Source organism: Cygnus atratus, chromosome 2, assembly GCF_013377495.2.
Source record: "Cygnus atratus isolate AKBS03 ecotype Queensland, Australia chromosome 2, CAtr_DNAZoo_HiC_assembly, whole genome shotgun sequence".
In the NCBI taxonomy this organism is placed as follows: Eukaryota; Metazoa; Chordata; class Aves; order Anseriformes; family Anatidae; genus Cygnus; species Cygnus atratus.
The window spans coordinates 84,609,596-84,636,651 of record NC_066363.1 but is presented as its reverse complement, the minus strand read 5'-3'; the positions used below and the strand labels follow the sequence as shown (position 1 = coordinate 84,636,651).

Genomic DNA, 27,056 nt, shown 5'->3' with positions numbered 1-27,056 from the left:
ATGAGTATGAGGGAGGGGAGCCCTGCCCAAACGCCTGAAACTGAACGACGTGGGCAGATGGTGAACTTCCGTGCCTTTGGACCAGTCAATACAGACTGAATGCAGGAATTACACACTGTACGGCTGGTTTATGTGATGGATCCGGCCACAGGAAGACACAAGACTGTCCCAGCACAGGGTTCATAACACTACTGCGTATAGCTACATGTGCATTTGGGAGGCATGGCAGTCACAGGTGTGCTATGCTCAAGGGTCTAGATTAACCAAGCTCAGTGGTGAGAGTGGCTCCAAGTACATGGGGCCTGGATAAAGTTGCTGCTGTGGACTAATATCCCTCACGCTGAACAAAGGCATTAACCACAGGATTCTTCCCTCCTTCAGGTCCTGAGGTGTTTTCAGAGATCTCCCTTGTGTGCTGCTGTTTCTTTTCTTTCCCTTGCTTGCTCTGTGCTCCACCTTTCTCTCTCCTTCAGCCCTGTCTTTGCATCACTTGCCCACATCCATGAGCTGTAGGGAATTGACCCATAGTTGACACAGGGCTTAGCACATCATAAAGGTGCAAGACATTAAATGTATTTCAGTTCCTACTGAAACAGCGGGCTAAGCAGCCAGGAGCTATTCAGTAGCTTCAGAGAGAGGTGTATGGTAAAGCAGAGAGAGGCTCTGCAGAAAGGAGTGTCAGGAGTTAGGAGTTCAGCCTGCCCAGGATGCTCCTGGGGAAGTTGATTATGTGAACCCTGTGTTCTGCAACCTCTGCAAAAATTACTGTCCTGAAGATGAAGATGAAATAATTTCTTGAGGGAGAGTGTCAACTGCAACAACTGCCCATGGCAGGACAAGGGGGTGTGAAACCAGTCGCTGTTTCCTGCTTGGCTTTGGAGAGAGCAGATTCAGCGGGTGCCAGGCAATGTCAGCATGTTGCTGTCCTTGCTGTGCCTCCATCTCCCCCTCCAGCATAACCGGCTGAGGCAGGCACAGAGCAGGGCTGGGGACAAGGGCCTGGGGACAAGTCAGTCTGAGTTAACACCCAGAAGGTGCTACCAGGGCCCCGTGTGCGGGCAGGAACATTGTGCTGCTCCACCCTGAGACACAGGGGTCAGCCAGAGACACAAGTCCTCAGTGTGGGGCAGCTTGTAAACAGCGCAGAGGGGTTAGAAGTGCAATTAGTCTGCGTGACAACTGTGACCACCTTCTGTCACCACCCCGGGCTGGGCCAAATTCCCCTTCCTCCTTCTCTTGCACAAAGCTGGGCCAAGGCACAGGGCCTATAAACATGCCCAGCTGCCCGTCAGCCCGAGGGAAAAACAAAAACACGGCCACAGCAACAGGCAGTCCTGTATATGGGCAAGCCCAGGCCATTGGCCGGCATGGCTGGCTGTCAGACAGACCTTGGATGGATCGTGAGCAGGGAAATCCAGGACACTGGAGAACAGTTACAGGATTTAGCGGTGGTCAGTTCTCATCTTGCGGTCAACACTGGCACTGACAGCCCAACACAGCTCAAGAAGACTTAAAATTATAGTATGGGTAGCAAGGTACTCTGCAACTCAAGCTACAAGGTGTGGAAAGTATCGAACCGGTTCTTATGATCTTTCTGCCTAAGGCACTTTTCTCCGGTTCACACACCTCCACTCAGGGATGCCAGATGCAGTAAATAAAGAGTGATGACTGAAACTCCATGAGCCATTGCATGTTTTCCCATCAGGAAGCAGCTCTAGGAGCTCTAGAAGCAAGCAGCTGGGCTGCAATCATGGCCAGCCTGCCCCTATGTCAGTAAGGATGAAAGGTAGCAAATTCCCACCATCTATATCCCCCAGCCATTACCTCTTTCTATTCCTGTGCTCAGAAGGACACTTGTTCGGAGCAGGGTCATATTTCATGCTTTGTTTGTTTGTGTGCTTGTTTTATCAAAGCTCCGGCCTGCTTTGTCTTTGAAGTGAAAGTCAAAACTCAAGAAAAGGTGGGAGGAGGCAGCAACAGGCACTACACAGTCTTTCATCTGCCCTATCATATTCTCTGGCCTGAGATTGCAGAGGACTGGTCCTTCACTAACCTTCCTAAGAAACTTCAGTCACCATCCTAGCAATGACACTTAGCAGGATTTAAGTGGGAGGAGATGGAAGTAAGTGTCAGAGTTTACATAGCAGGTGGCAGAAGGCAGAAGGAAGATTATAGGCTGCAAGCTTCTAGAAATGAGACCAGAAGCTTAACTGGAGAGGGCCTGAAGGTTGGATCTCTGCTCTGCCTTTTGCTGCTGGGTCAGCCAGTCTAATAGGATGGCTTTCTTTAGTCTTCCTAAAAGGGGGAGATGGCACTGAATCCACCATCCAGCCTGGTCCTGTCCTCCCTTTTATGTCCTGAGTCCAGCCAGCATCACAACACACTCTGTATGGTTGGGGGCAGCTCTGACCTGTGGTTAGTCCAGGTACTTTGCCAAAACACTCCCTTCAAGAATCAGCATTTTAATTCCCAGATGATGTGCCTGTGACCTTGTTTGACCACTACTGAGATCCGAGGTCCCATATGTGCCTGTGCTTTCACATCTCTGGTCTGGTCTAGTGAACAGCTTCCACTTCTTCCTGCCAACACTTTCTAACCAGAAGGATTGTTGTGACCAAGGGATCTGCTGGTTAAGAATCCAGGCTCAACCCATCATCCTGCCCTTGCAACACAAAGGTGTTGTCCCCGGCCTTTCCTGCACCGTGCAGGCTTTGTATCATAGTCTCCAGGCTGCTTCTGAGCACGACTATTCAGGAGCCATATAGAGCATGTGCTGGTGGAGGAGAGGGGGCAGAATGCCTCATGAGGTGCACAAGAAGATCGGGAAATGCAGACCATGAGTCCTACTGAGAGCCATGGGATGCATACATGGGGGCACTAGGGCCTGGGTTCACACTTCTTGTCCCGCAGTCACCACAGCCAGAGCTCACATAGCGCAGCGAGCTCCGTAATAGCCCAATTTATCTCTTCATTCCATCCCGGAGAGGAGTGAGGTACCAGGTCTTTCCCTCCCCTTTTGCAGCCACCTGATGCCTCTTTGAGGACGACACCGGATCCGCCCCATACCTTGTGCCTACATGAGCTGAAGCGTTGCCCTTTACGCACTGGGCGGCTGGCCAGCCTTGCTGCCGCAAGCGGCAGAGCGTGCAGAGGGCCGGCGTGTCTGCACGCAGCTCCGTTCCATTCAGCCTCTCCCAGCAGCTGCTGCGGGGGTGATGGGACCAGCAGATCTTCTTTCAGACCCCCTGGGGGTAGGCTTCAACAGGTCTGTTTATTCATTGATTTAAGAAATCCAGATGCAATTATGGGTAAGCCACTGAGAAAAGGAGCTGGGCACTTTGCTCAGGGCCCGGCTTTGGCTGCTGTCCTCGCTGCTGTGCTCACTGTAATCCTGCCCACACCACCATCAAGTGCGTGGTGCAGGCGCACTGTGGATTTCATCACTAAGCTGTATACTGCACAGCTTTCTGGCAGCTGAGACCCCTTCCATAAAAGTTGCAAGACTGACAACGGAGACAGGCAAACAGTCCTGGTTATTGCCACTGGACACTGCAAAACAACATCTGCCACATCACCTTTGTCACCACACCTTGATCCTCATCAGCATGATTGGCTCCTGCAACAAACAGCCTTGGTACTGATGGAATTGGACAGCTTGACTTGTTGCCCAAAGATGTCAGTGTTTCACCAGCTTAGGTTTGCTTTTATATGCAATCAAATCTAAAACCTTGCTCATCCTTTTTCATCAAGCCAATTTTGCACTTTGTGCCCAGCTCTGCAGAGACTACTGCCTGCAATACTGAGCAGGTCCAAAGCAAAGATACTGGAAGTCCTACACGTCTCCAAGTGCAACACTGAACGTCTTTGAAATGAAAAATGTTGCAGAATCGCAGAACGACTGATGCTGGACAGGGCCTCTGGAGATTGCCTAGTCCATCTTCCTGCTCAAAATAGGGCCAGCTAGAGCAGGTTTACCAGGACCTTGTCCAATCAGGTTTTGAATATCTCCGGAGATGGAGACACCACAATCTCTCTGTCCCAGTGCTTAACCACCCTCACTGTAAATCCATTTTTTTCTCATGTTTAAACAAATTTTCCCACTTTTCAATTTGTGTTCATTGCCTCTTGTCCCATTACCCAATAAGACTCTGATGATGATTTTTTTGCACCCTCCCACTGGATATTTATAAGCATCAATAAAATTTATAAACACAAAGGTGTCCTTCTATAAGTATGTTTTTTATTCCTATGTGCTCCTGCTGGAACACATTTCTTCTACCTCTAAGATAATGTATTTTGTTTGAATAAACCCATCCTATTAATTTATCCAGACCTCCTTGAATCGCCTGTTCTTGTTGCTGTTTATCAGCCTATTCATGTTTCTGTCATCTGAAAGTTTTTATCTCCAGTGGTTTTGTATACACCTTCAAAACATTGATGGAAATACTGACCAGTTTTTATTCTGCTATTGATCCCTGCAGAAACCAACCAAAATAATCAAACAGCATTCCCAACAGACAATCATTTCTTCTGTCCATTGCAAGCTCTCAATTCACTTAATGTATGCTTTATTGACTTTGCATAGTGCACCTTCTTACTCAATACAAAGTACTATAATTTTATTTATATCAATAGGTCATGCCTCACAAAAAGAATTATACCAGAAGACTATGAATTTACTTGATCAATCATGACTTTATCAAACCCAATTATCAAATAGAACACTGAGGGTCACATTCCACAAAGCCATATTCTTGTTCATTAATTCTCTATTAATAAGCACCTGTATTGGATTTTCTGTTGTTTTTCACTGCAAATACGTTAACCTATACTTGGCCTATAGATCCCTTGGTCTCAGTGCATCTCCTTTTTAAATACAGGAAATCCACTGGTACTTTTACACTTTTATGCTATTCCTACAAAAATCAAAGAGTAATTAGAGACAAATCTCTGTGGGCCAGAGTTGAGTATTATTTATTATGTTCTGGGATAATGAAGGACTCAGAAATGGAAGCAGACAGCAGAAAACTGTATCTTGAAGGTGAGCACTGTGGTGACTGATAATGTAGAGCTGGGAGTTGGAAGGAAGACGCAAGGAATGTGTAATGTAGGGAGCAGAAAGAGGACAAAATAGTATGGTGGCAATGTTGCTGAGAGAGGAACAAGAGAAATGGGTTTATCAGGTGATGAGTGGTAGAAAAGGAATGTTAGTGTGGAAGCTAAGTAGGAGTAAAATTCCAGTGAGTGAGAAGAAGCTGGAAAAAAAAAGCTGGAGGTTGGGAATTACAGAAGAGCGTGTGGAGAAAGGGACCTGGGGCAAAAGAAAAAATGAGATGGTAGAAAGTGTGGTGCTGGAACAATGCATTTTTTGAAATTTACTTAGTCACTAAGAATGGAAACTGATCTGGGGATATTTCTAACAATGGCACTGTGCTGAGAGCTGGAAGGGATTACCAACAGTAATTGCCTGAGGACTGGAAAGGTGTAGGAATGTAAGAAGAGCTTCTAATCCCTAATTCTCCCCTTGCTATCCTTTTCCAGGATTAAAATGTGTACCTAGAAGGACATTTGGAGATTAGTCAAGGAGTGTTGCCAGAGGGAGGGGAGGGATTAAAGTGGTGATGAGAAATGGGAGAAGGAAGGTCTACAGTGTTATGCAGGCATCTAAAAGCACATAGAGGACATTGCCTTAGGTCCCGAAGGCAGTACAAGGGAAATGTGCTTGGTTGGAACTGGATAGTTTTGGACATGGTTCCTTGGGACTGAAGGATTCAGAATAGGAAGAGGGAAGAAGTGGTAGTGAAGGCTGGTACAGAGAGGGGCTGGCTCTGTGAGGAGGGAGTGGTCAGTCTGAAGGAGGATTAGGAGTGAGAGCAAGGCAACAGTGTAGGACTGCTAGGAGGTATCACCAGGGGAATATAGCTGGGGTTATTCTTATGAATAAATTAAAGTGGCCTGTGGTTACAGCTCCTCTGTTAGCCTTTCCCAGTGATGCCCAGGCCTCACAGCACTACTGTATTCTCAGCTGAATCATATATGTAGATGTTCATGGCAGTGAAGTCACCTTTCTAATTGCACTTAGGCCACTCGAGAGAGAGAGGTGAATTGTGCTTTATCAAGGATGACAGTGTTTGCAAAAGGCCATTTTCCTGAGGGAAAGGAGCTAGAGAGAAACTGAACTGACATTGGGACTCCTGCTGTTAACAGCCCACCATCCAGAAAAGCCCACCTGTCACTTGGTCCACAACACAAGCAAATGCAAAGAAATGCATGACCTGTGGTTTCCTGTGGCTCTGTCCCTTTGATGAGGGAGGCTATTCAGAGGGAAACTCCTACTGAGCAATCTATGTGGTTGGCATTAGGTATCATTTCAGGAAGAAAAGAAAGTAGATGAAGAGAAGCCCAAGAAGTTGCGGTCACTGTAGACTAAACAGGACAAACTTCAGAGACAGTAAGGGGAGCAGTCAGCAAAGACATCCTTATGTTAGAGATAAGCCTTATGTCTAACTCTGCTGACAGGAAAATCCTCAAATGGTTTGTGCAGGAACCCATGATAGTTATCTGTATGCTGACAGATGTGCAGAGGGAATTTGAGCGGCAAAGATGAGGTCAAACCAGAGCTAGCTATGTTTTAGAGCTCCAGAGGCAAGGCACAGATCAACATTGCCACAGTCCTCACACACACCTGGCTCCCCTCCACCTTTTTCCTGTGCTTTTTTCCTCACAGCACCCCGTGAACATCCTGCCATATCCACTTGCTTCTACCAAGTTGAGGCTGAGGTCCCTCAGCTGGTCCTCCAACACCCCACCTCAGTGACTTCCAGCACCTCCACAGCACCATTATGAGTCCCCAGATACTGTCCACAGTGACATGCTGGGGGCTCCCAGCACCTCAACCCCACCTGCCAAGCCACCCAACAGCCACCCTTTAAAGGGCCTGGTGCAGGCCCAGGCAGCATGGAGAGGCCCCTGCTTTGAGATGGCCAAAGGCTTTGTCATGCCCATGCTCTCCCACAGCAAACAGCACCCATTTTATTATGACAGAAAAAGAGCCACATACAGAAACACAAAGATAGATAAATATCTTGCTCTATTTCAAGGACAAGACAGGCGCTGCAGCCCCTAGAAACCACCCCTGAGAGACCAGGAAGAAACTGGGTGCTTCACACAAGGACCACCACTTGCAAGAGAAAGGAGATATTTTCAAGTCCCAGGGAAGTACAAGGAGGTGGCACTGGGCAGTGCTGAGCAGTGCTGGTGAGGACCATCATATGGGGAAGGAGCTCAGCTCCATGGTGGCATGGACGGTGCTGTGGAGAAGTTGCTCTCGGGGTTACCATGGTCTCTCACAGCTGCTCTGCTGGAGGCCCACCTTGATGCCTCCAACCCTGAAGCTCCTTGCAGGGTGAGACTTGCCTTCCCTCCCCCATGGAGAGCAGGCTTTAGGGCTTCACAGCAGCCCCCTCACTGCACCCATCCTCCAGCCGCCAGGGGCAATCAACGTAGCGCAGAGCGCCGCCAACAGGGCCACGCTTGGCAGGATCTAGGGCCAGCAGGCTCCGCAACATGAGGGCAGCCTCCGCAGTCAGGCGTTTCCAGTGGCGAGGCAGGTTCTCCTCCAGGCCCGTCTCCTGCCAGAGCATGAAGTCCTCAAAGAAAGGGTCGTCGGGCAGGCTTTGCTCCCAGGGGAAGTAGCCAGTCAGCAGGCAGAACAGCAGCACGCCAAAGGCCCAGGCATCCAAGCTGGTGTCTATGGGCACTCCCTGGGCATCAGCGGTGTTGCTCAGCTCAGGGGCGGTGTAGGGGATTACCCCAGCTACCAGCTTGAGCTTGGTACCCTTGGGCCGTGTAAGCCCGAAGTCAGTCAGTTTGATGCGCCGGCACTCAGGATCAAAGAGCAGTACGTTCTCAGGCTTGACATCACGGTACACGAGCCCCCGGCTGTGGATGAACTCCAGTGCACTCACAAGCTGCTTGGCACACTGCTTGGCAGCCGGTTCAGGGATCCCATCCTGCATGGGGAGAGAGACAGGCAATGCTGCACCCTCATGGCATCTTGGCAGCCCTACTAAGGTGTTGGGCTCCCATCTTTACTCTGCATTAGGGAAAGTCTTTGAGTTTCTGGTCTTGTAAGCTCAAATCTTGTTCAAAGCTGTAGACCCCAGAGGTGGGAGACCCATATGCCATTGACTCCTCTCTCCCTCTGACCCAGCCAGTCTGCACAGAGGCCAAACACCACAGTCCCAATCCCCACGCCTTTGTAGCAGCACTCACCCGGGGTTTGATGATAGAGATGAGGTCTTTGTGCAGCGCTGGTTCATAGAGGAAACCATAGTACTGGCTGGATTCAATTGCAATTCCAAACATGCTAATTATAGCAGGGTGGGTGGCAAGGGAGAGTGCCACGCAGTACTCATAGAGGAAGGTGTGCAGCTTGGTACTAGCTTTGGGCAGCAATTTGAGAGCCATTGGTGTCCCTGGGAATTGGAAGAATGGGTTAGACCCTGCTGAAAGTCACTCACACCAAAACCAGACAGACAGAGCACAGGGCAGCCATGGCTGTTGAAATTCACAGCCACAGGGAGGTCTCTGGCTGAAAGTTTTGTATGGAGGTATGTCATACTGATACCAGATATGAAAACAGACACTGCTACTTGTGTGAGTTTTGAGCTAGTCAGTGCGTGCCATGGGAACACTGAGTAGAGGAGGGGAAATTCAAGCTACACAGGCTCATCAGTCTGACCTGAGACTGCTGGAGGAGGCACCATCAGTGCCCTGAGGGCACATATAGGCCTTAATGACCTTGACCAGTTCTACCTTGGACATCCATCCCCACCCCTGTCCACGGGCCCAGAGGCCCCATTTAAGCTCAAGCCTGAGGCTTCATTCCCCGTCTACACTGTGTTGTAGGAATGCTGGTTTCCAGCTATATGATATCCATGCCCGTGCATGGCCATGAACGCTGTTGATCTTGACTGGTGGATTGACTTCCCAGCTTGACTTTGGACCTACATCATCACCTCAATTTTGCTTGTTGCTCTGGCCTGTCCCCCTGTCCTGGCCTATTCCCTGGTTGGGGTCAATGGGATTGTCCCTGGCTGGAAGGCCCCTGCCCTGCTGGTCCCTCTGGGCACCCCCTGCCACTCCTGGCACCCAGCCCCAGGGAACCACTAGCCCACACGGTTTCCTGGCAAGTGGAAAGGAGATGAGGCACAACAGTTCATAGGGTGCAGTCAGTTCCTTACCTCTCTGCCTGTGGGTCACTAGCACCACATGGCCATACTTGCCCCTGCCCAGCTCCCGTATAACCTCATAGTGCTCAGCCACCTCGGTGCGCACCAGGCTCTGAGCTGTGATCTCCAGGAGCTCATCTAGCACGGTTGGTGCTGCCGTCACTGTCGCTGTTGCAGCTGAGCTCTCAGCCATTGCTGAACACTGCAGAAACACCACAGCCTAGGTCAGGAACAGCACACCATGCACAGAGCAAAAACAGATCAGACATGCCACAAACCATGCCATGGCCAGGGATATTTCTGCCACATGGAGCACCACCTGTGCTGGGGTTGAGTCTGTGCTTTTATACAGTACACTTCTGGGCAAAGCCCCTCATTATATACAATGTCCTTGTACTGAAGGGAAGCTCCCCTTGCTCAGCTCCCTAATCCTTTCTGGCCTCCGGCTAGGTGCTCATCTCTCTCTAATTGAAGGCCTTGGAACCTCTCCTTTCAAAGACCCAGATGTGTCTGTGTCTGTATTAAAGCTTGGCCTTCCAGGCCTCTTCTTAATCTACGCTCAACAGTGTTCAGCAACAAGCAAAACATGAACAGCGCCCCAGACTGTGAAACGTGACCCAGCTCTCTTGCCTTTCTTAGCCTACTGCAGAGAGGCCATGTCTCCCAACAGAGAAACCTGTCCCTAGCACTTACTGAAGAAAGTCTTTAAGGTAGCAGCATGGACAGACTCACCCTTAGGCAGAGGCACAGCTAGTGCATGACAAAAAGAGGATTGCCAGTCAGTATGGTGTGCACTGAGCAGGCCAAAGGAAGCTCAGCACCTCCCATGCTGACCTTTCTGACCCAAAGTCACTCATCTGTGTGGCCAAGAAACAGGCAGGAAGGAAGCTTGGACGTCAGTGGCATTTTGTGCTAGACCCAGCTGCTTCAGACCCATTTCAGAGAAATGCTTTTCACAGTCCCCCTACCATGGTACAAGGAAGCATTTTAAAGCATCTGTGGCAGGACTCTTCCCCTGTGCATCCTCTGCTACTCCCCCGTGCTCTGAACACAGGCGCTCAGTCAACCTGGGCCTGGGAAACACTCCTGGCTTCAGGGCAAGGTCACAGAACCACAGAAACACAGGATGGCTGAGGTCAGAAGAGATCTCTGGAGATCACCGAATGCAACCTCCTGTCAGCAAGAGCAGGTTGATCAGGACTGAGTCCAGGTGGGTTTTGAATATATCCAAGGATGGAGACACCACAGCTGCTCTGGGCAACTTGTTCCAGTGTTCAATCACCTTTATGGCTAAAAAGATTTCCCTTAGGCATAAATAAAAATTCTGTTTGTGCCCACTGCCGCTTGTTCTGTCACTCAATACCACTGAGAAGACTCTGGCTGCATCTTTTTTATACCCTCTCATATACATAAATACCATCAGGTATTTATATACATTTATATGATAATCCCTTTGAGGCTAAACAGCCCCAGCTCTCTGTGAGTCTCTCCATCCGAGAGATGGTCCTGTTCCTTAATCACCTTTGTGGCCCTTTGACAAACTCTCTCCAGTATGTCCATGTCACTTGTTTGCTGTGGAGCCCAAAACTGGACATAGCACTGCTAATGTGTCCTCACCACTGCTGTGCAGAGGGAAAGGATCACCTCTCTTGAGTTGTTGGCAATACTTGCCTAATGCAGCCCAGGGTGCAACTCAAGAGCCTGAGGGTTGTAGCATTCTTGGGCCTCTCAGTGTGCTGTAAGACAGCTGTGGTGTAAAATCAGTGCTCACTTCTGCAACTACAAATTCAAAATCTCTTCCCATGTAACATTTTGACTGACATGACACTTTTAGGGGAGGGAATAGGACCTCAAGTGGCTATAAAGGCAGACGGCATCCCAGGAATATGAGTGGGAGCAGAAAGAATGAAGTCATTTCCCTTAGGTTTCACATTGCTCTACCTGAGATTATTGCAGTTCCTTCACCTTACAGCCCCCACTGCTGCTAAAGCTGGTCAGGCTGTACAATCCAGTAATGTAGCAACAGAATTATTTAAATCTAAGAAAACTGCAAAAATGCTGCATTTTTACAGGAGCGTAGGGCTGCTTGTGGGAGAGTTCCCCTTCTTTTCTCTTCTCTTCTTGCCTAGATTGTATTGGTAAACTTATCCAATTCCAAAGTACCAAGTAACTGGCCCTGGTTTTCTGAAAAGGCGTTAGCTTGGTGTGAGAGCCAACAGCAGCCAAAGTTAGCACAGTCCATAGGGAATTCAGCACTGAACAAATGTGTGCTTGGGAGCGGACAAATGAAGGGTGGGGAGACACTCACAGTGAAAGTCAGTCTGGAAAGTATTTTAGAGATTTTGCTTTGATGTCCTCCTGTTTACTGTTCAAACACAACAGCCTGTAAAACCGCACACAGCAAGGGCACTGCAGAACCTGCGTATGGATCCACTTTGACACTGTCATTTGTAAACTACTGTTGTCATATTTAGGCATTAAACAGAATAGCTGAAAAAGCCTTTTAAAGAGTCCTATCTAGGAATATGGAGAACAACTTGAAGTGTAATAGACCTTTGAAAAACAGACCTCCCCATGATATTAGATAGGCTAAAGTCACACTAACTAGGGAACAAAAGGAAAGATGTCAGCTTGCCTTGTGCTGAATATGTTTGATTTGTATTTGTGATAAAATATAAAAAGAAGATCTGTAAGACAGTAATTCTCCTATATCAAATTCATGGTCTTATACAACTTCTTGTCATCAAATGGTTCACGATGTTCTCAGATAACTTAATTTCTCCAACTTGACTTAGATAAAATTTCTTTCCTTGTAGGCTGGCCACCTGTTGGTGCTGTCTAGCCCAAAGGCTGGAATCTTATCATTGCATCCACTTAATGAATCATTTAACGGTGATATAATTTTCAATCACCTATATATTCATTAATCTGCTTTTATTAGTATTGAATTAATATATGATTAATCTATTCTATATATTACATGATTAATTAATTGTCTCCTATTTACTGTGTGAAAACTTGCTTTTGTGAGTGGAAAGATATGCGTCTCTGTATATTCTTGGTTCTCACTCCAGCTCAACTGGGGTCAACTCATTTCAGTCCATTAACTTTTGCAAGAAAAATAACCAAAAAAACTCTTGTGTCTTTCCATCTCACTTTTCAGGTGAACTGCAATATAGATGGCAAGCATCCTTACCTTGCATGGTCCACTGGCGTGGAAATGAAGATTGTCCAGGTACAGAGAAGAGAATCAAAGTGAAATAGACACCTTAGAAAAATAGATCAGCCAGAGAATATGGGTAGCATGTCTTGAGGGAAAATGACAATCCTGTCTGTCTGACCAGGGCTCCATACAAAGGAAGCCTAAGCTGCAGTCATTCCAGAACAGTTTGCAGGTTTTGGCCCTTTCTTCCCCTGAGCACCGACATGAAGTAAAACATTTAGCTAGGAAGTTAAGTGAGGGCTACATTTGGGCCACCACTGAGTGGAGTGTGCCTGAGTGCTCTGCACCTACTTTTGTTACCTTTTGGAGTGCCATTTGCCCTTTGCAGAGTGATCAGCATTGGGAAGGATGCATTCAGGGCCCTGGCCAAGATGCACTCACCATTTGGCTGTGCTGTATTGAAGGCAGTAGGCAGGGTCCTTTTCAAAACTGTTCTTTCCTCCACTGTCCTTCCCTGCTTGAGATCCTGATTCCAGGCTGTCAGCGTGTGAGAAATCCTAGCTCCCCAAAGAGTCTGCAATTGCAGCAGCAAGAAATACACACGCTGTCCACCATGAGGAGATGCTCCCCAAACTCCTGAGCAGCTGAGGAGGAGTTAGCCGATGGCGATAGTGTCTAAGTCTAGATAATGTTATTTTGCTTCTTCAGCCAAAATGATTACTGTATTTTGTCAGGAAAAGCACTTCATACATATCAAGAGCCAAAGACCGTGTAATCTCACTATAACAGAACAAGCGCTGTGATCACAGAATCATAGAATTTTTTAGGCTGGAAAGGACCTCTTGAGATCATCTAGTCCAATTCCCCTTCTCAAGCAGGGGCAGCTGGGGCAAGTTTTCTATGAAGGTGTCCAGTCAGGTTTTGAGTATCTCCAAAGATGGGAACTCCAGAACCTCTCTGGGCAACCTGTCACACTGTTTGATCACCCTCACAGCAAAACAAAACAAAACAAAACAAAAACCTTCAACACCACAACTGTTTTACTGTGTTCAGATGGAATTCCTCATGTTTTAATTTGTGCACACTGTCTCTTGTCCTGTAAATGGGCTCTAATGAGAAGAGTCTGGATCCATCTTCATCACTGCCTCCCATCAGGTATTTATGCACATTAATAAGATCCCCTCTGAGACTTCTCTCTTCCACACTGGAGAGCCTCAGCTTTCTCAGCCTCTCCTCATAGCAAAGATGCTCCATTAAAAACATCTCTGAGCATACAGCACGAAGGGACCTTTTTCTAGTCTGACCTTCTACAGAGTATTAACCCAAACCAAATAACCAACAACAGCATTTGGGGCACCTCTTACCAAAAATCATACAGGCTTGGTACAAAGGCAAACTGTGGTCAACTATAAAGGCCAGTGTTAGTTTTATGTATTTATGTGATATCCTAATATGAATTTACCTCCCTGCTGCTGTTCATCTAGAGAAAAGACTTTTCTAGTGCTCTTTAAGTTTCTTCTGACTGTTGCAGGGTTTATAGGCATCGTGGTCAGAGGTATGACTACAGACTACAAAGACATATTTAATCTACTTAGATTGAGTAAAATTAGCAGGGTGCAGCCTGATACTCAGCCTCTGTATTTAACCAACACTTTACTTGGGCTTTCCCAACCATCTGGCACACTGCGTTTCTGTAATGTCCACATCAGCTAGTTTAAAAGCAGGCAGGATGTTTCCAGAAATTGTAATCACATTTTGAATTTTTAATAAATATCATCATGCTGTCAGATCAAGATACCTCTAAGCCTTCTTATTGGTTAAACATCTTGCAATAACCTTCTGTCCAATTCTCAAACAAAGACCTTTTTTCCAACACATCCCTTTCAGGGTGTTGCCTGCCTTGTTTCTACCTGAATACTTTTCCACTGCCCTTAATGCAGCACATTTTGCTTGAATGGACTTAGCATATCAAGTAATTCAGATTACTCAGGGCCCCTGTTGTTATCAAACCACCACGTTTCTGTTTCAGGGTTGTGTAAGGACCTAACCTGCAGGGATTTTTCCATTAACAACTAAATCTTTGGTGGAGGTTCTGAACCATTCTCAGCCTCATATTTGTTTATACAGCACCTGCTGGAAACATCCCACCCAGTGAACATTCTCTAAAAAATATCTGTACAAATTCATTCTGGCATTAATCAAAATCAGTAAGTCACACTGTTTGTAATGGATTTAAGAACAAGCAAACTTGAAAGACTCAGTATAGTGGAAATCATCATGTTTTAGTGGTGCCCTCATGCTGCACAATTAATTTCATTAAATCTTGACTCATTTCTAGGACATTCACCTTTATCAATGATCTAGAAGAAAGCACTGAAATCATGAGAAAATGTTTGCAAATGACACAAAAATGGGACCAGGTAATCAATACATTGCTTGACAAAAATAGTACATGCAAATACACATATAAAAAACGTTATAAATGACCAAAGAAGACAGAAGTTTTGACCGGCATTGAGGGAAGAAAAAAGTTAAATGTCACGGTAGTCAGATTGATCTAAGGTCTTTCTGCAGCTTTGTAAATAGAATGGGTGCTGTGAAAACCCAGAAATGTAGATCTGGTATACCCTCAATTCCTTGGTAGGCCTTAATGTGTTGGAAGATGTAGAATTGCATTAGAAATAGACGGCAGTGATACAAATATACATCTCAATGGTACAGACACAAGTCCAAGAGAATAACTTAAGAGAGTTACTAATGCTAAGATTCAACATTTCCATTCACTCTTATAAAGAGAACATCCACAAACAATCAGATGCACGAAACATCAGCCACAAGAGACAAACTAGAATTTTACAGATGTTAAATTGAAAAATAATCTTCACTCTAAACCAAAAAAAGAACAAAACAAACAAACAAAACCAACAACAACAACAACAAAACGGATATAGCCATTCAGCCTTACTCGTATTAGTTACAAAAGAAGGTAGCTAGATTTGTATTAGTTACAATAAAAGAAGATACCTGTTGTGAGACAATATGCCTCTTGCACTGAACTTTAGTTTCTGGAGAGGTTTCTACACACAGATGCCTTGAGTTAGCCTGAAACTTAATCTCTGAAAATCAGCTGAGTTAGGAAAGCTGTATTTCTAAAGTGCTGGCCACCTGCTAATGACTTCTGCACTGGAACTGAGAATATTGTGCACCAAAGGCCTTTGTGTTTTCATTAGAAACGCATTCCTTTGGTTTGCTCTGCTTTGCATTATCCTTTATCTACTTTTTTATGGTGCTTTTTCTTTTTCTTTTTTTTTTTGTATTTTTGGAATGTCTAAAATCTACTGATGTGAAAGTCTGGTTTCTCTAGGGTAAATTTCCTGAACCATTTTGGAGGCAAGCTGATGTCTAAGGATCAACAGACTTAGCTATCGGATGCTTGCTATCTTTTTAATGGCACTGGTGAGACCACAGTTCAGCAGACTAGCACTGGTGTCCACAGTTTGACTGAAAAAAAGACCAGAGAAGAACCATGAAAAGAACCATGAGTATGCTAAAAGGGCTGACAGGGGAAATTTCCAGGTCAGCACTCTTTTTTTTTTTCACTTATTAAATAGTGAGAAAGTGACTCTATCTGATTTTATGATCTGTGCATACCTTCATAGGTACTAGAAATTCACTGAAGAGGCTCTACCACTAAGTCAAAGCATTATAACAAAACCTGAAAGCTGAAATGAGTCAATTTCAGACCTCAGATGTGATGCAGATTTTATAAAGAAGGATATTTACCCCTAAAAACCTCATCAAACAATATGGAAGAGTATTCCTCCATCTTTGGGACTTTTAACCCAAGAATGTGGATTTTTTTTCCCTATAAGGTACATTCTAGCACAGACCATGTTTAGCACAGGCAATAGACTAGAGCATATTAGCACAGTGGCTGTTTCTGGCCTTTTTACTGATAGATTTACGAGCTGCTTTCTATAACAGGTCCTCAAGTTAGTACGTAATCTCACCGAGGAGAACAGCCTGGATATCTCCTCCTCAGCACTGCACAGTGCTCTCCTCAGGCAGGAACACCCGCTAGACTCCCCACGGGCAGCCCCGTGAGACTCTCCCAGGAAGCAGTAAACCACAGCCACGGTCAGAAATTGACAGCCATCTCGCTGGGACCAAGCCACATCGTGCTCTCCTCCCAACCAACGCGCCGGTACCGCCGCACTGTCCCACCAGGCACAACCGCTGAGCGATCCCCCGTATGTAGAGCAGCGTTTTGGGGCAGAGACATCCAAGGAGCTCACCACCACCAAGACCATGCTGGGCTCCAAACATGGGGAACTGGGGCACTCCACGTTGTGCCGGCACGCAAAGCCAGAGGCTGGTTGGTGAGGGGTGCCCGGCTGCGCCCCTTCACCTGCCCACCCAGTTGGTGTCATCCTGTCACGACTGCACCCTCTCTTTCCACACACCCTCTCTGTCCGTCCCAAGCCTCTCACCTTCTCCAGCAGCGCAGGACAGACAGCCGTGGACAGCCTCGCCTCAGCTGCCTCCGCTGCCTCTGGGCTGTGCCGAGCAGCCGGAGGGGCTGCCAGGCATTACAGGGCTGAGCGTGACGCTCCGCCCCTTCCCCAGCCTCTGGTCCAGGGGGCACACCGCCCCGGGGCTGAAGGTGACCGCTGCGGGGAGGAAAAAAGGGGTCCGGGGGAAAGAAGGGGGTCACCCATCAGCCCCCTTCGTGGAGGGGGAAGTGTCGCAGGGATCGGGGTGGAGTTGTTGTTTCTGCTCTAGCCGGGCCATCACGAGCCCCAGGGATCCTTCAGCAGATCCACCCTTTCCAGACCATCCCTACAGCTTGGGCTGACCCTGCAGATGTGGGAGAAAAGCTGTTCCTCCATTTGGTGCATGGTCCTTGGTCTGGGGCCGCGTGCCACGTCACAGTATGGCCGTGATGGCAGGGCTGAGGGCCGCTGTGGGCTGCCAGCAATTTCTCTTGGCCACCAAAGGGACAGAGACATTTTGGTTTCAATTGCTTCTGCCAGTGAGCATCGGAGACTAGGTGCACACTGAAACTGGCTCGAGGTCATGTCACGAGGGCAGAGGTGAAAGACAAAGTCTAATGCAGGAGGTACTAATGCATAGGTACTCTGGGTCACCAGCACAGGACTGAACCTTACTGCTTGCTCTCTGAAGGTGGAGGGGTTTCACCAACGGCTTGTCACTCAGGGCGCTGGCCAGCACAGGGGCAGCAAGGAGAGATACACTGGGCTGCCATCACAGACCTGCGAACAGCAAGTCTGCTGCCACCCAGAAATAGTGCAAGAAATTAGAAGCAAGAGCAGTAGCATAGTCAGGCTTCCAGCTGTCCCAGTGCTTCTGGACAAGAAGGTGGGGAGTGAGGTTGTGGTGCTGATGACCTAAAGGTCTTGTGCCATTCAAGGCTGCCCCTTCACACTTGTGCTTGAAGGATGCCCCAGTGATTAGGAAAGGCCTTTGATGTGCAAAGTTCCTACTTGCAGAACATTACAGTTGGGCTGGTGAGAGTGTATAGGAGAAGCCTATCCAATATCCAAGGATTCAGCTCTGGGATAAATGGTATGGTGTAACCATAGGTCCCCAGGAACATGGCTTCTGGCCGTGTGGGGGTCAGAAAGGGTGAGACTATTGCCTGTACTTGAGACACAACTCAGCAGTTGAATTGAGAAATGTCCCTGCGGACTTGCGTGAAGTCACAGTTACAAGGCAACTCTGGGAAAGGAACCCAGGTGCCCTGACTACACAGTCCCTCTCTCCTCCACTCCAGTCACTAATTTGAACCTGCTTCCAGATCTAGGATCTAAATACAGCAGTTTTCCAGTCTTCCTCATTTTCCAGCTTTTTTTTTCCTTTATTTCCAGGTTTCCTTTTTTTTATTTATTTCATTCCTACTGAGATTAGGAGCTGCTGGGTGGTTTGGCTCGTAGAAGAGACCTCTTTCACAGACTTACCCGGAGCTCACTTGCTGTGCAGCAATTTGTTTGAGGACTTGGCCCTTACATGCAGTTCTTCTGACATTTGTACATCTGCAGGACTTGTCATGCATTCCCACAACATGGAAAATATCACATACAGTGTACAACCTGTGTGAGACTCCTGGCTCTCTGTTCCTGAGGACTGGGCGCAGAGCAGCTGTTGGAGGTCCTAGGGCCTGCTGTCTTACTAATGAAGTTAGTACTTGGGCATTTCAGGATCTCTGTTAATTTTACTCCTACACCTATCTCACCTATGCTGCACACATTTTGTCCCACTGGCCACCAAGATATAGGACAAAGTCAACAGAGACAGAGCTGTAAATATAATGTAACCAAGAATGCCTTCGTCTTTCCAAAAGTTTGTCCCTGCTATGGACTTTAGAATACCAGTACTTGAGTTTTGTTCAGACCTTTTCAGAACCAGCTTAGTGCCTGATGCTGGAGTGGGAATAGCTCTTTGATTTTCCCCATTGCATTCCCACATCTTCTTCTATTAATAAATTTCTGAGCTACAGACACTTCACTCCCCTCCAGCCCCAGCAGGCAGGCAGACAAACCAATCTGCAGGGTGCTACAAGGTGGGGGCTGCCTCCTGGGCAGGGAGCTGGGGCCCTGAGCTCTCCTCGGCACAGGCAGGGTGCTCGGAGGAGTCCACCAGCTGCACAGACCATTTGTGCTCTGAGGTCATACAGCGCTACCCCATCGCTGAGGAATCTGCTGGCCGCCTTCCTGGCAGCGCGGTGCAATGTCCCACCTCGCCTGCATGCACACACAGAGGAGGGAAGAAAGATAGTCCACCAGCAGACACACTCCCCTCAGAGACAGCACTATGCTCAGTGCTGTAAAGCAGGGGACTGCACTGTTGGGTGCATTGGGTGCAGGGTGGTTGCAAGAGGCGGTGCTGCTCCCTTCGGCGATCGCTGACCCCAAAGCCTCAGTGCAGTGTTGGGGTAGGGCAATGCTCAGGCAGTGCTGTTCAACCGCAGGGATGAGGACACACAAAAGGTGTATTTTTAACCTTTTTCATTGGGATGTCTCCCAGCCACTCCTCCAGGGCTTAAAATAATATACAATATCCAGCAACCAGGGTGCATATCAACATTCTCCCTGAGGCTCAGTGACTTATCTGTCACCATAGGTACAGGCCTAGGGACTGTCCAGGTGGCAGCTCAGTTTGCAGCACCCTTCCCTACCTGACGAGACAGTGCCATCACAGCAGGATGAGTTGGCTGGGTCTGGACAGCTTAGAGATACCCTAGGAAAGGAAAGGTTGTGGTGGGGCTTCACAGGAGAAAGGGCTTGCAGGGGAAGAGTGGGACTTGGATGGTGGTGCAGAGACACAATGCTTTGCTGGGAAAGCTTCCATCTGTCAGGGCACAGAGAGGGGCAGATGGTCCCTAAACATCATGGAGCCAGGAGATGAGTGAGATAACAAGGCTGGCAGGACAGTGGCTCACCAACCAGGGCCTGTCCCACCACAATGTCCCTGCAAGGCAAGTGGGACAGGCCCAGAGATGGAAGCCAAGTTCTGCTGAGGCAAGAACTCAGGCAAGTTTGTGGTGACAAGCAGGTCCGAGGTCCAGCTGAGAATCTTATCTACAAACTAGGGACAGTCCCAGTGCTGGTAACCCATGTCAGACACAATCTGGTGACTGCCAGGCAGGTCTGAGATCAGGCAGGGACTAAAAGCCCAGGCCCGAGCTTACCTGGAGCACCTCGGCCCACAGGGTGAGGGTGTGAGCTGAGCCCCAGGTGAGGCAGGGCAGGGCCACCAATGCCAATTAACACCCTCAGGGTGATGACACTTTTGAAGAAAGGGAAAATGATGGTTCCTGCCTGCCTTTCAAATTTTCAATGCCCTCATGTCTGCCTTTAGCCATGACTGCAAACCAACAGATGCTGTATCTCCCTGAGAAAGGCTCATCCCTGCTGTGCTACGTCACCCCATTTCTACACCTTTGTCTGCATGGAGCAGCAAACCATCTGCCACCCCTTGGAGACCTCTGCTGCTGGGACACCATCCATGGTGTCAGTGTCTCATCTAATGCCAAGCAACTGCCTGGGCTTCTCCTGAGGCTGTCCTCAAAATCAGGAGGGAGTGAGAGAGATGGCCCCTGTGGGGAGTCAGCAGCGAGCACTTGCTTTCTATTTGGGTGGCAGGGGCATGGGGAGCACTCACAGCTGCACATTTGGGACACACATGTCACCTAGGCTCTGGTGCTGGCTGGAGCAACACAGCATCGTAGTGTGGGGAGGTCCCTCTCAAGGCCAGTTGATGCTTACCAGTGCCCACACCAGGCCTCCTTCATTTTTGTTCAATTTGCTCCGAAAGACATCAAGTGACACTGGCTCCTGATTGCCTGTAACAGTGCCTTCTTCTCTGGAGAAAAGATGACAGGGGAGAGAAGCTGTAATAGACATAATAAATAGGTATAATAAAACTTTGAGGTTATTCCTTGAGGAATAAATAAGATGAAAGGATAATACTGCTTACTGTCTCTTCAAAGGACAAGATACAAGCACTAGAGGCAGGACCAAAACAAGCACAAGGCTTTCTCAGGCAGCATGCCTTCAGCTGTGGACACCTTGCCTCAGGAGAGGGTGGGTAATAAATGTTTATGTGGTTTCATAAAATAACTGGACAGAGACACTGCAGAGGAAAAGCAGAATTAAAAACAGAGATTCAACATCTGTCTCAGACTGCTGGAGGCTAGGGGAATATTTGAGGGATTTACTACATACTTCCATGCTCTTATATCTCCCACAAGGAATTTGCCACTGGATAGTCTCACAGCCAGGCTATAGAATTAAATGGTCTTTTATTCTGATCTGTCTCAGCTGTTCTCATTCATTCCACTAATGAAATCCTTTGGTGACATTAATATGCTGCAGCACCCCTTGGGCAAAGCTAGCAAGGCAATAAGTTCTGTGGCCCCAATCTGCAACCATTTCTCCCCCAAAATTCCCATAACTCCTATTCAAATAGCTGGTGAGTGATTCTCTATCCTGGGCTAGGCTGTCACCTTTGCAATCTATCGCTGCCGGGGTGACAGCTTTCAGAAGGGTCAGGGAGGTGAGATAGGAGGGAACTTGTCTGCTAGGTGGATAAGAGATCTTACGGGACAGGTTTCCAGAGATGGAAAGGAGACCAGCCCTGAACTATAACATCCTGGTTTGTTTGTTTTTTCTCTGAAAGGGACACCTGGGAATGCTTTGTCTGCAGGATGGTGTCAGAGCAGTGGGCAGCAAGCCAGTCTTTCAGAAAACAATTCTTCAGTAACTGAGGGAAACTAAGGAATTTCTCCAACTTTTCTCGACCTGTTGAGGGAAAGTGATTACTTCTCTGACAAAGGCAGTCTGGTCCACCTTGCTGTCTTAAGAGGAAATTATCTCCCAAGAACTGTAGCCACAGTGAATTGACCTTGGATATCTCAGGCTTGAAAGTAATTAAGAATGTAAGAAATGACTTATTAGACCAATGGTCCACCTAACCCAGTGTTTTACCTCCAATAGCAGGAGTAAGAGATGATGCTTAAGAGCACACGCCTAGCCACTTTTTGCAGTCTATTTCCCTGATCCACCATCTAGAAGTCTTGTGTTATGGAAGCTAGAGGGTGCAACCCTGCCTGATTCTTGTAGTATCATAAATGTGTTTCATCCCTTTTTGAACCTACTGATCTCTTTGACCTCTACAACCTTCTGTGACATCAAGTTCCACAAGTTTACTCAGTGCCGTGTCAAGAAATTATTCTTCTTGTTTGTTTTAATTCCTTTTTTACTAACTTCCCTGTGTAACATCTAGTTATCATGTTGCAAAATTTCATGAAGGACAGATCTGCATCCACTTTATCCACCATCTTCATGATTTTATAAACCTCAGTCATATCTTCCCTCAGCCTTACCAACTCCAAACTGAAGAGCTGCAGACTCTCCAGTGATTCCTCAACAGACAACTATTCCATCCCCGTGATCTCTGTAGTTGCCCTTCTTTTTATCTTTTCTAACTCCATCATCTTTCTTGAAGGAGACCAGAACAGCCCACACTGCTCAAGATTGGGATGCATGGAGGTTTTATCCAGGACTAAAACGGCACCCTCTGTCTAATTCTAATTACCCAACGTTGCCCAACATTTCTTTTGGCTGCTGCTGCATAAGCCAATTTTTGAGGGTAATAAATGACAGGTCTGAGATCTTCTTCACGATTTGCAACCGTAGATTTGAGTTCTGAGTATCAGCATCATGTAGGCATGGGTTAGATTATTTTCTCTAAATGTACTACCTTACATCTATCTATAATGAAGGTCATCTGAGGGTTTACTGCCGAACCACTCTGTTTTTGTGGGCCTTTGAAGGCTAAAGTTCCTTGCCATTAGAACAGTATTTCACCACCCAAATGAAGTTAGTATCACCCTCAGACTTGATTTCACTGTTTAGTTCCTTGTCTAAATCATCCTTGAAGATGCTGAATAAAACTAGTCCTGGCAGCAACCCTTGGGCTATCCTCTCTGCTCATTCTTCTCCATCCAGAAAAGTGCCCAATGAGCCCTACTCTTTGTTTCTTGTCCTTTGCTCATCTTTCATTCCATAAAAAGACCTTTTCTTCAACCCTGTAGCAACTTAGTTCCTTTAATAACTTTTGATGAGGAAACTTGTCAAGGACTTTCTGGAAGTCCAAGTGTATTATTTATCCTGGATCCCCTCTATCCACATGCTTATCAACACCCTTCCAGAACCCAGCATGGCAGTAATGCAGAATTTCCCTTTACAGAAGTCATACTGACTCTTTCTCAACAGACTGTTTTTCACATACTCATCAAACTTACTCTTTATTATAGACACCACTGTCTTATCACAGATGGACGTCAGACTCACTGGTCATATTTTATCATGGGGGTTACACTGGCAATCCATCAGGGCTCTGGCACAGAGACATTAAAGACAGTTTATACAGCTTGGCCAGCAGTCCACAATTTCACATTTGAATTCCTTCAGGACTTTCAAGCAAATGTCATCCAGTCGTGGTGACTTATTAACATTCAAAGTATCTATCTGGTCTTACTTCAAAATAAGCTGTCTCTTCTGATCAATTTACTGCAAATATGGCAACAGCAGTGGAAATCTCCCTGACAAACATGGCACTTCCTGCTCTTGGGTGAAAGCAGCAACTGTATTTCAAGACTTCTCACCCAGACATGCATAAAAGGAAAGAGGGTGAAAGTTTCCTAAACTCCCTGGGAGAAACATTCAAAGTTTGATGTCTAAAAAGCTGGCTTCTCTTGTCTCTTTCCCAGAAACACGACCACTAGCGTGGCTGCTGCTGCATCTGCAAGGTCATATTATTAAGGGGTAGAGGCAAGAAACCAGGATTAGTATGGAAAAATATATGTGGAAACTGGACCCACGTGACACTAGAGGGTGATATTAAACTACGGAAAAGTTCATTAGCTATATAGATTCACTTAGCTGCTTTGATGTTCAGTGCCACAAATGTGGTATGTTACATCTAAACACTTCAAGCATTCATATTTCTGAACTGGTGACCTCCCAGGGCCCAAATCTCAGCTTTTCTTGTTACCGTGGTCCAGTGATCCATCTCTGGTATGAGATGACACAAATACCTCAATACACGGACGGCTGAAGACCTGCAACAAAAGCGAATAGGGGAAAGACATGCAAATATCCATCCAAGCAGAATCAAAACAGGCAGAAAAAATTACTTGTCCTGTTGAGATGTTATTGGATGGATAGCATGCAAGGGTAAGGAACTCAACTTCAGCAGCCTTGCTACCACAGTTCGTCTGTCTCCACAGAAAAATGAGGCAAAACAGCCTCGGCCATTTTCATCAGCACCTCATCCCTGCTAGCCTGGGTTTGCCTTCATGTAGGTGCTCTCTACTACTGTGGTGCCTGGTGATGCATGGTGCCTCCAGAGAACTGCCCTCTGAGGGACAATCTGAAAACATGACACAAGCTATAGGATGCCTAGTGGTGCTCCATCCCTAGGGAAGCTCAGACGCAATTTGAGCCTTCCAGGGAGGAGAGTTCATCAGCCTCTGTGGCCATGTGAAAATGGATGCTTCACTCCTGGGAGGCTCAGAGTCCTCCCTCTTGAGCGAGCTGGAGAAAACTGCTGCTGCGGAGATGTCAGCAGGGGTTGTTCCAGAGGTGAAAGGAACCAGTCCTCCAGGATAACCCTGATTTACCTCCTGTTTATACTCTGTCACAACCAGTGGCTCCAACAGCTCTCAGCAACTTCACACACCTGGTAAAACATTCCCCCACTTTGTAGAGAAGCTTTTCTCTTCTAAGCCTCAGTTTCTAATCACAAAAACAGGCAGAAAGGATATGTCCAGGATAAACATATCTGTCCTATTGCAGCCTGAAATGTGCAGGTCATCATCTTGTTGGTGTTACCATGCAATGGAAGGTTCTTCTGCAAGATTTTTCCCTTACTTATGAGGAAATTCAGATATTAAAATTATTTTTTCAAAGAAATTTGTAGTTCTGTCTCCTTGAGTTGGACAGCCCAGACCTGATCATCAAAGCTGCTAGCAAGGCAGTGTGCCCACTAGAAGTGAAGACAGCAAACAGTGCTCAAAACTTCCCAGAGATTCAGGCTCTGGTTGTTTCTAGCTGGACCCCCAAACTGGTTTTGTGTGTACAGGTCTGAACGCCAAAGCTGTCATGTGAAATAAGTACATGTAACATATTATTATTTCTGACATATGGCAATGCAAACACACAGCTGTGATTGGATGTACTTAACAGGTTTGGAAAACTCCTGAGTAGGCTTAGCTAGTAGGAGCGGACATACTAAGATGCTAAACCAAAATGTATTATCCAAACCATATAAAAAAGGGAAGATAAAAAGGCTTTTTGGCCCTGTTTCACATCTTATTCTTTTGCACCTCCATAGATCCAGTGTAACTTCACCAGCTACAATAGACTCTCTTCATTCTGCAGCACATTTTGGCTCAAATTACTTTAATATTCCAAAGAAGATAAGCTTTGAAATAAAATTACAATTTTTAAAAAATGTAGTAAGAGCTGGAATTCATGGTGCATTTTTAAAAGTATTTTATTTCCTGGAATCTTCTAGAGTCATTTATTTTATTTTTTTTCCAGTCATTCTAAAAACAAAAATGTCCAAATTACTGGAGGAAAACAGAGTACCCAAAGTGACTACGTATTATTGCCCAAGCATCTGGTTTCCTGGGATAAGTGACATTGCTGCTTCTTACCGTAGTGCATGTTTAGTCCAGCACCAGCCAACTTCTGCTGAAAAACCTCACAGTATGGCTGAGCTAGCAGAGACCATGGGCTAGCGCTGCAGAACACTGGTCTTCCCATGTGGGCACGTGGCCATTTCCAAACAAGTCTTCCCTTATTTCCAGAAGTTCACTTATGTCATTGCTAGCAGCATTAGCCTTTTGCTCAGATGAGGCTCCAGGTGTTTTTCCCCACAGCCACCGTTTCAGACTGGTCAGCATGGCCAGCTGTCAATGATAAAACCAGGACATTAAGTAGATATTTTCCTCCATTAGGAAAGATGTATGGCAAAACCTCCTCCATACTGGACATACAACCTCTTTAAAAACTATTAATTTCTTGGAGCCTCTGCACTATACTTCACTATTTCTTCAGAAGAAGAAACAGCTAGGGTATTTGTGATGATCTGGCTGGAGCACAAATTAGGTGCCTCTGTGTAACGTTGCCTAGTGGCTTTCTGCCACAGCTTGGAAAGCCGAAAGCTCTCTAGCTAATGCATTATTTTCTTTCAGTGATCTCATATTCAAAGCACCATTTCCTTAGCCTGAGGCTCTCCCGTGGGGTCAGTAAATTCTACATTCAAAGAAGATTTTAATTACTTGGTGAGTGACAAGCTGGAATGGTGATGCAAGTCCTAATCCCTCTTTCGAGTGGTGAATTGAGCTTCTCATCATTAGTACTTCAGACATTATATCAAAGATATCATGGGAATAGCAGTCACCAGTTTACAGTGAGCCAGCTGGAAAACAAGATATGGGAAGGTCTCCTCCCCACCCCATCAGCCTGCAGGGGTCTCTGCCAGACTCTCCCTGCCTTCCTCCTAGCAGTATAACATGATACAGTAGATCTTTCTTCTCCTTTCTCTCCCATGTCTGTTCCTTCCTTCAAACCTACCATTCCTCAGCTTGCTTGGGAGAGAGAAATTAACATTTAAAATGTGTTCCACTTTATTCTTTCATGTTTTATTTCCTTCTCCTTTGAATTATTTTCCAGCTCCTTGTCTTTTTTTTTCAAAACATCATAACATGTTCCTCTTCTACCTCATGTGCTCCTGTCTTGCTCCTTCCTTCTATCTGAGAGGCATGAACCCTCTCATTTTTGCATAACTCTGATTTTCAGCAGCCAACACCACTCTGCTCTCTTCAGTGCCTGAATCCCTTCCTGGGCAACCATGTACTCCCTTTGTCCCACCTGGTAGTTCCTCTCTCATTGCCTGTTCCAGATTCATCAGAATCCTCATGCCTTCTTCTTCCCTGTCCTACCAGAAAGAGCCTGAAGCTGTGCCATCTCTGCTTATGCTCTGGCCTCTGCTGCTGCACCTGTAGCCACCTGCCACAGGTAGCTGCTTGCAGATATTTAGTCTGCAAAAGTAGAAAAATGAGAGAGTGA

At 46.7% G+C, this 27,056-nt stretch overlaps 1 protein-coding gene across 1 annotated transcript; it reads right to left on the bottom strand.

Moving 5' to 3' along the window:
- Window positions 1-7,442: 7,442 nt before the first annotated feature.
- On the bottom strand, window positions 7,443-18,882 carry LOC118250996 (serine/threonine-protein kinase SBK2-like). The gene is given in 7 exon segments (XM_050708768.1): window positions 7,443-8,012; window positions 8,275-8,477; window positions 9,246-9,453; window positions 16,887-16,953; window positions 16,955-17,037; window positions 17,039-17,066; window positions 18,650-18,882. Coding segments are annotated over 7 exon segments (1,392 nt in total).
- Between the last annotated feature and the right edge of the window lie 8,174 nt (window positions 18,883-27,056).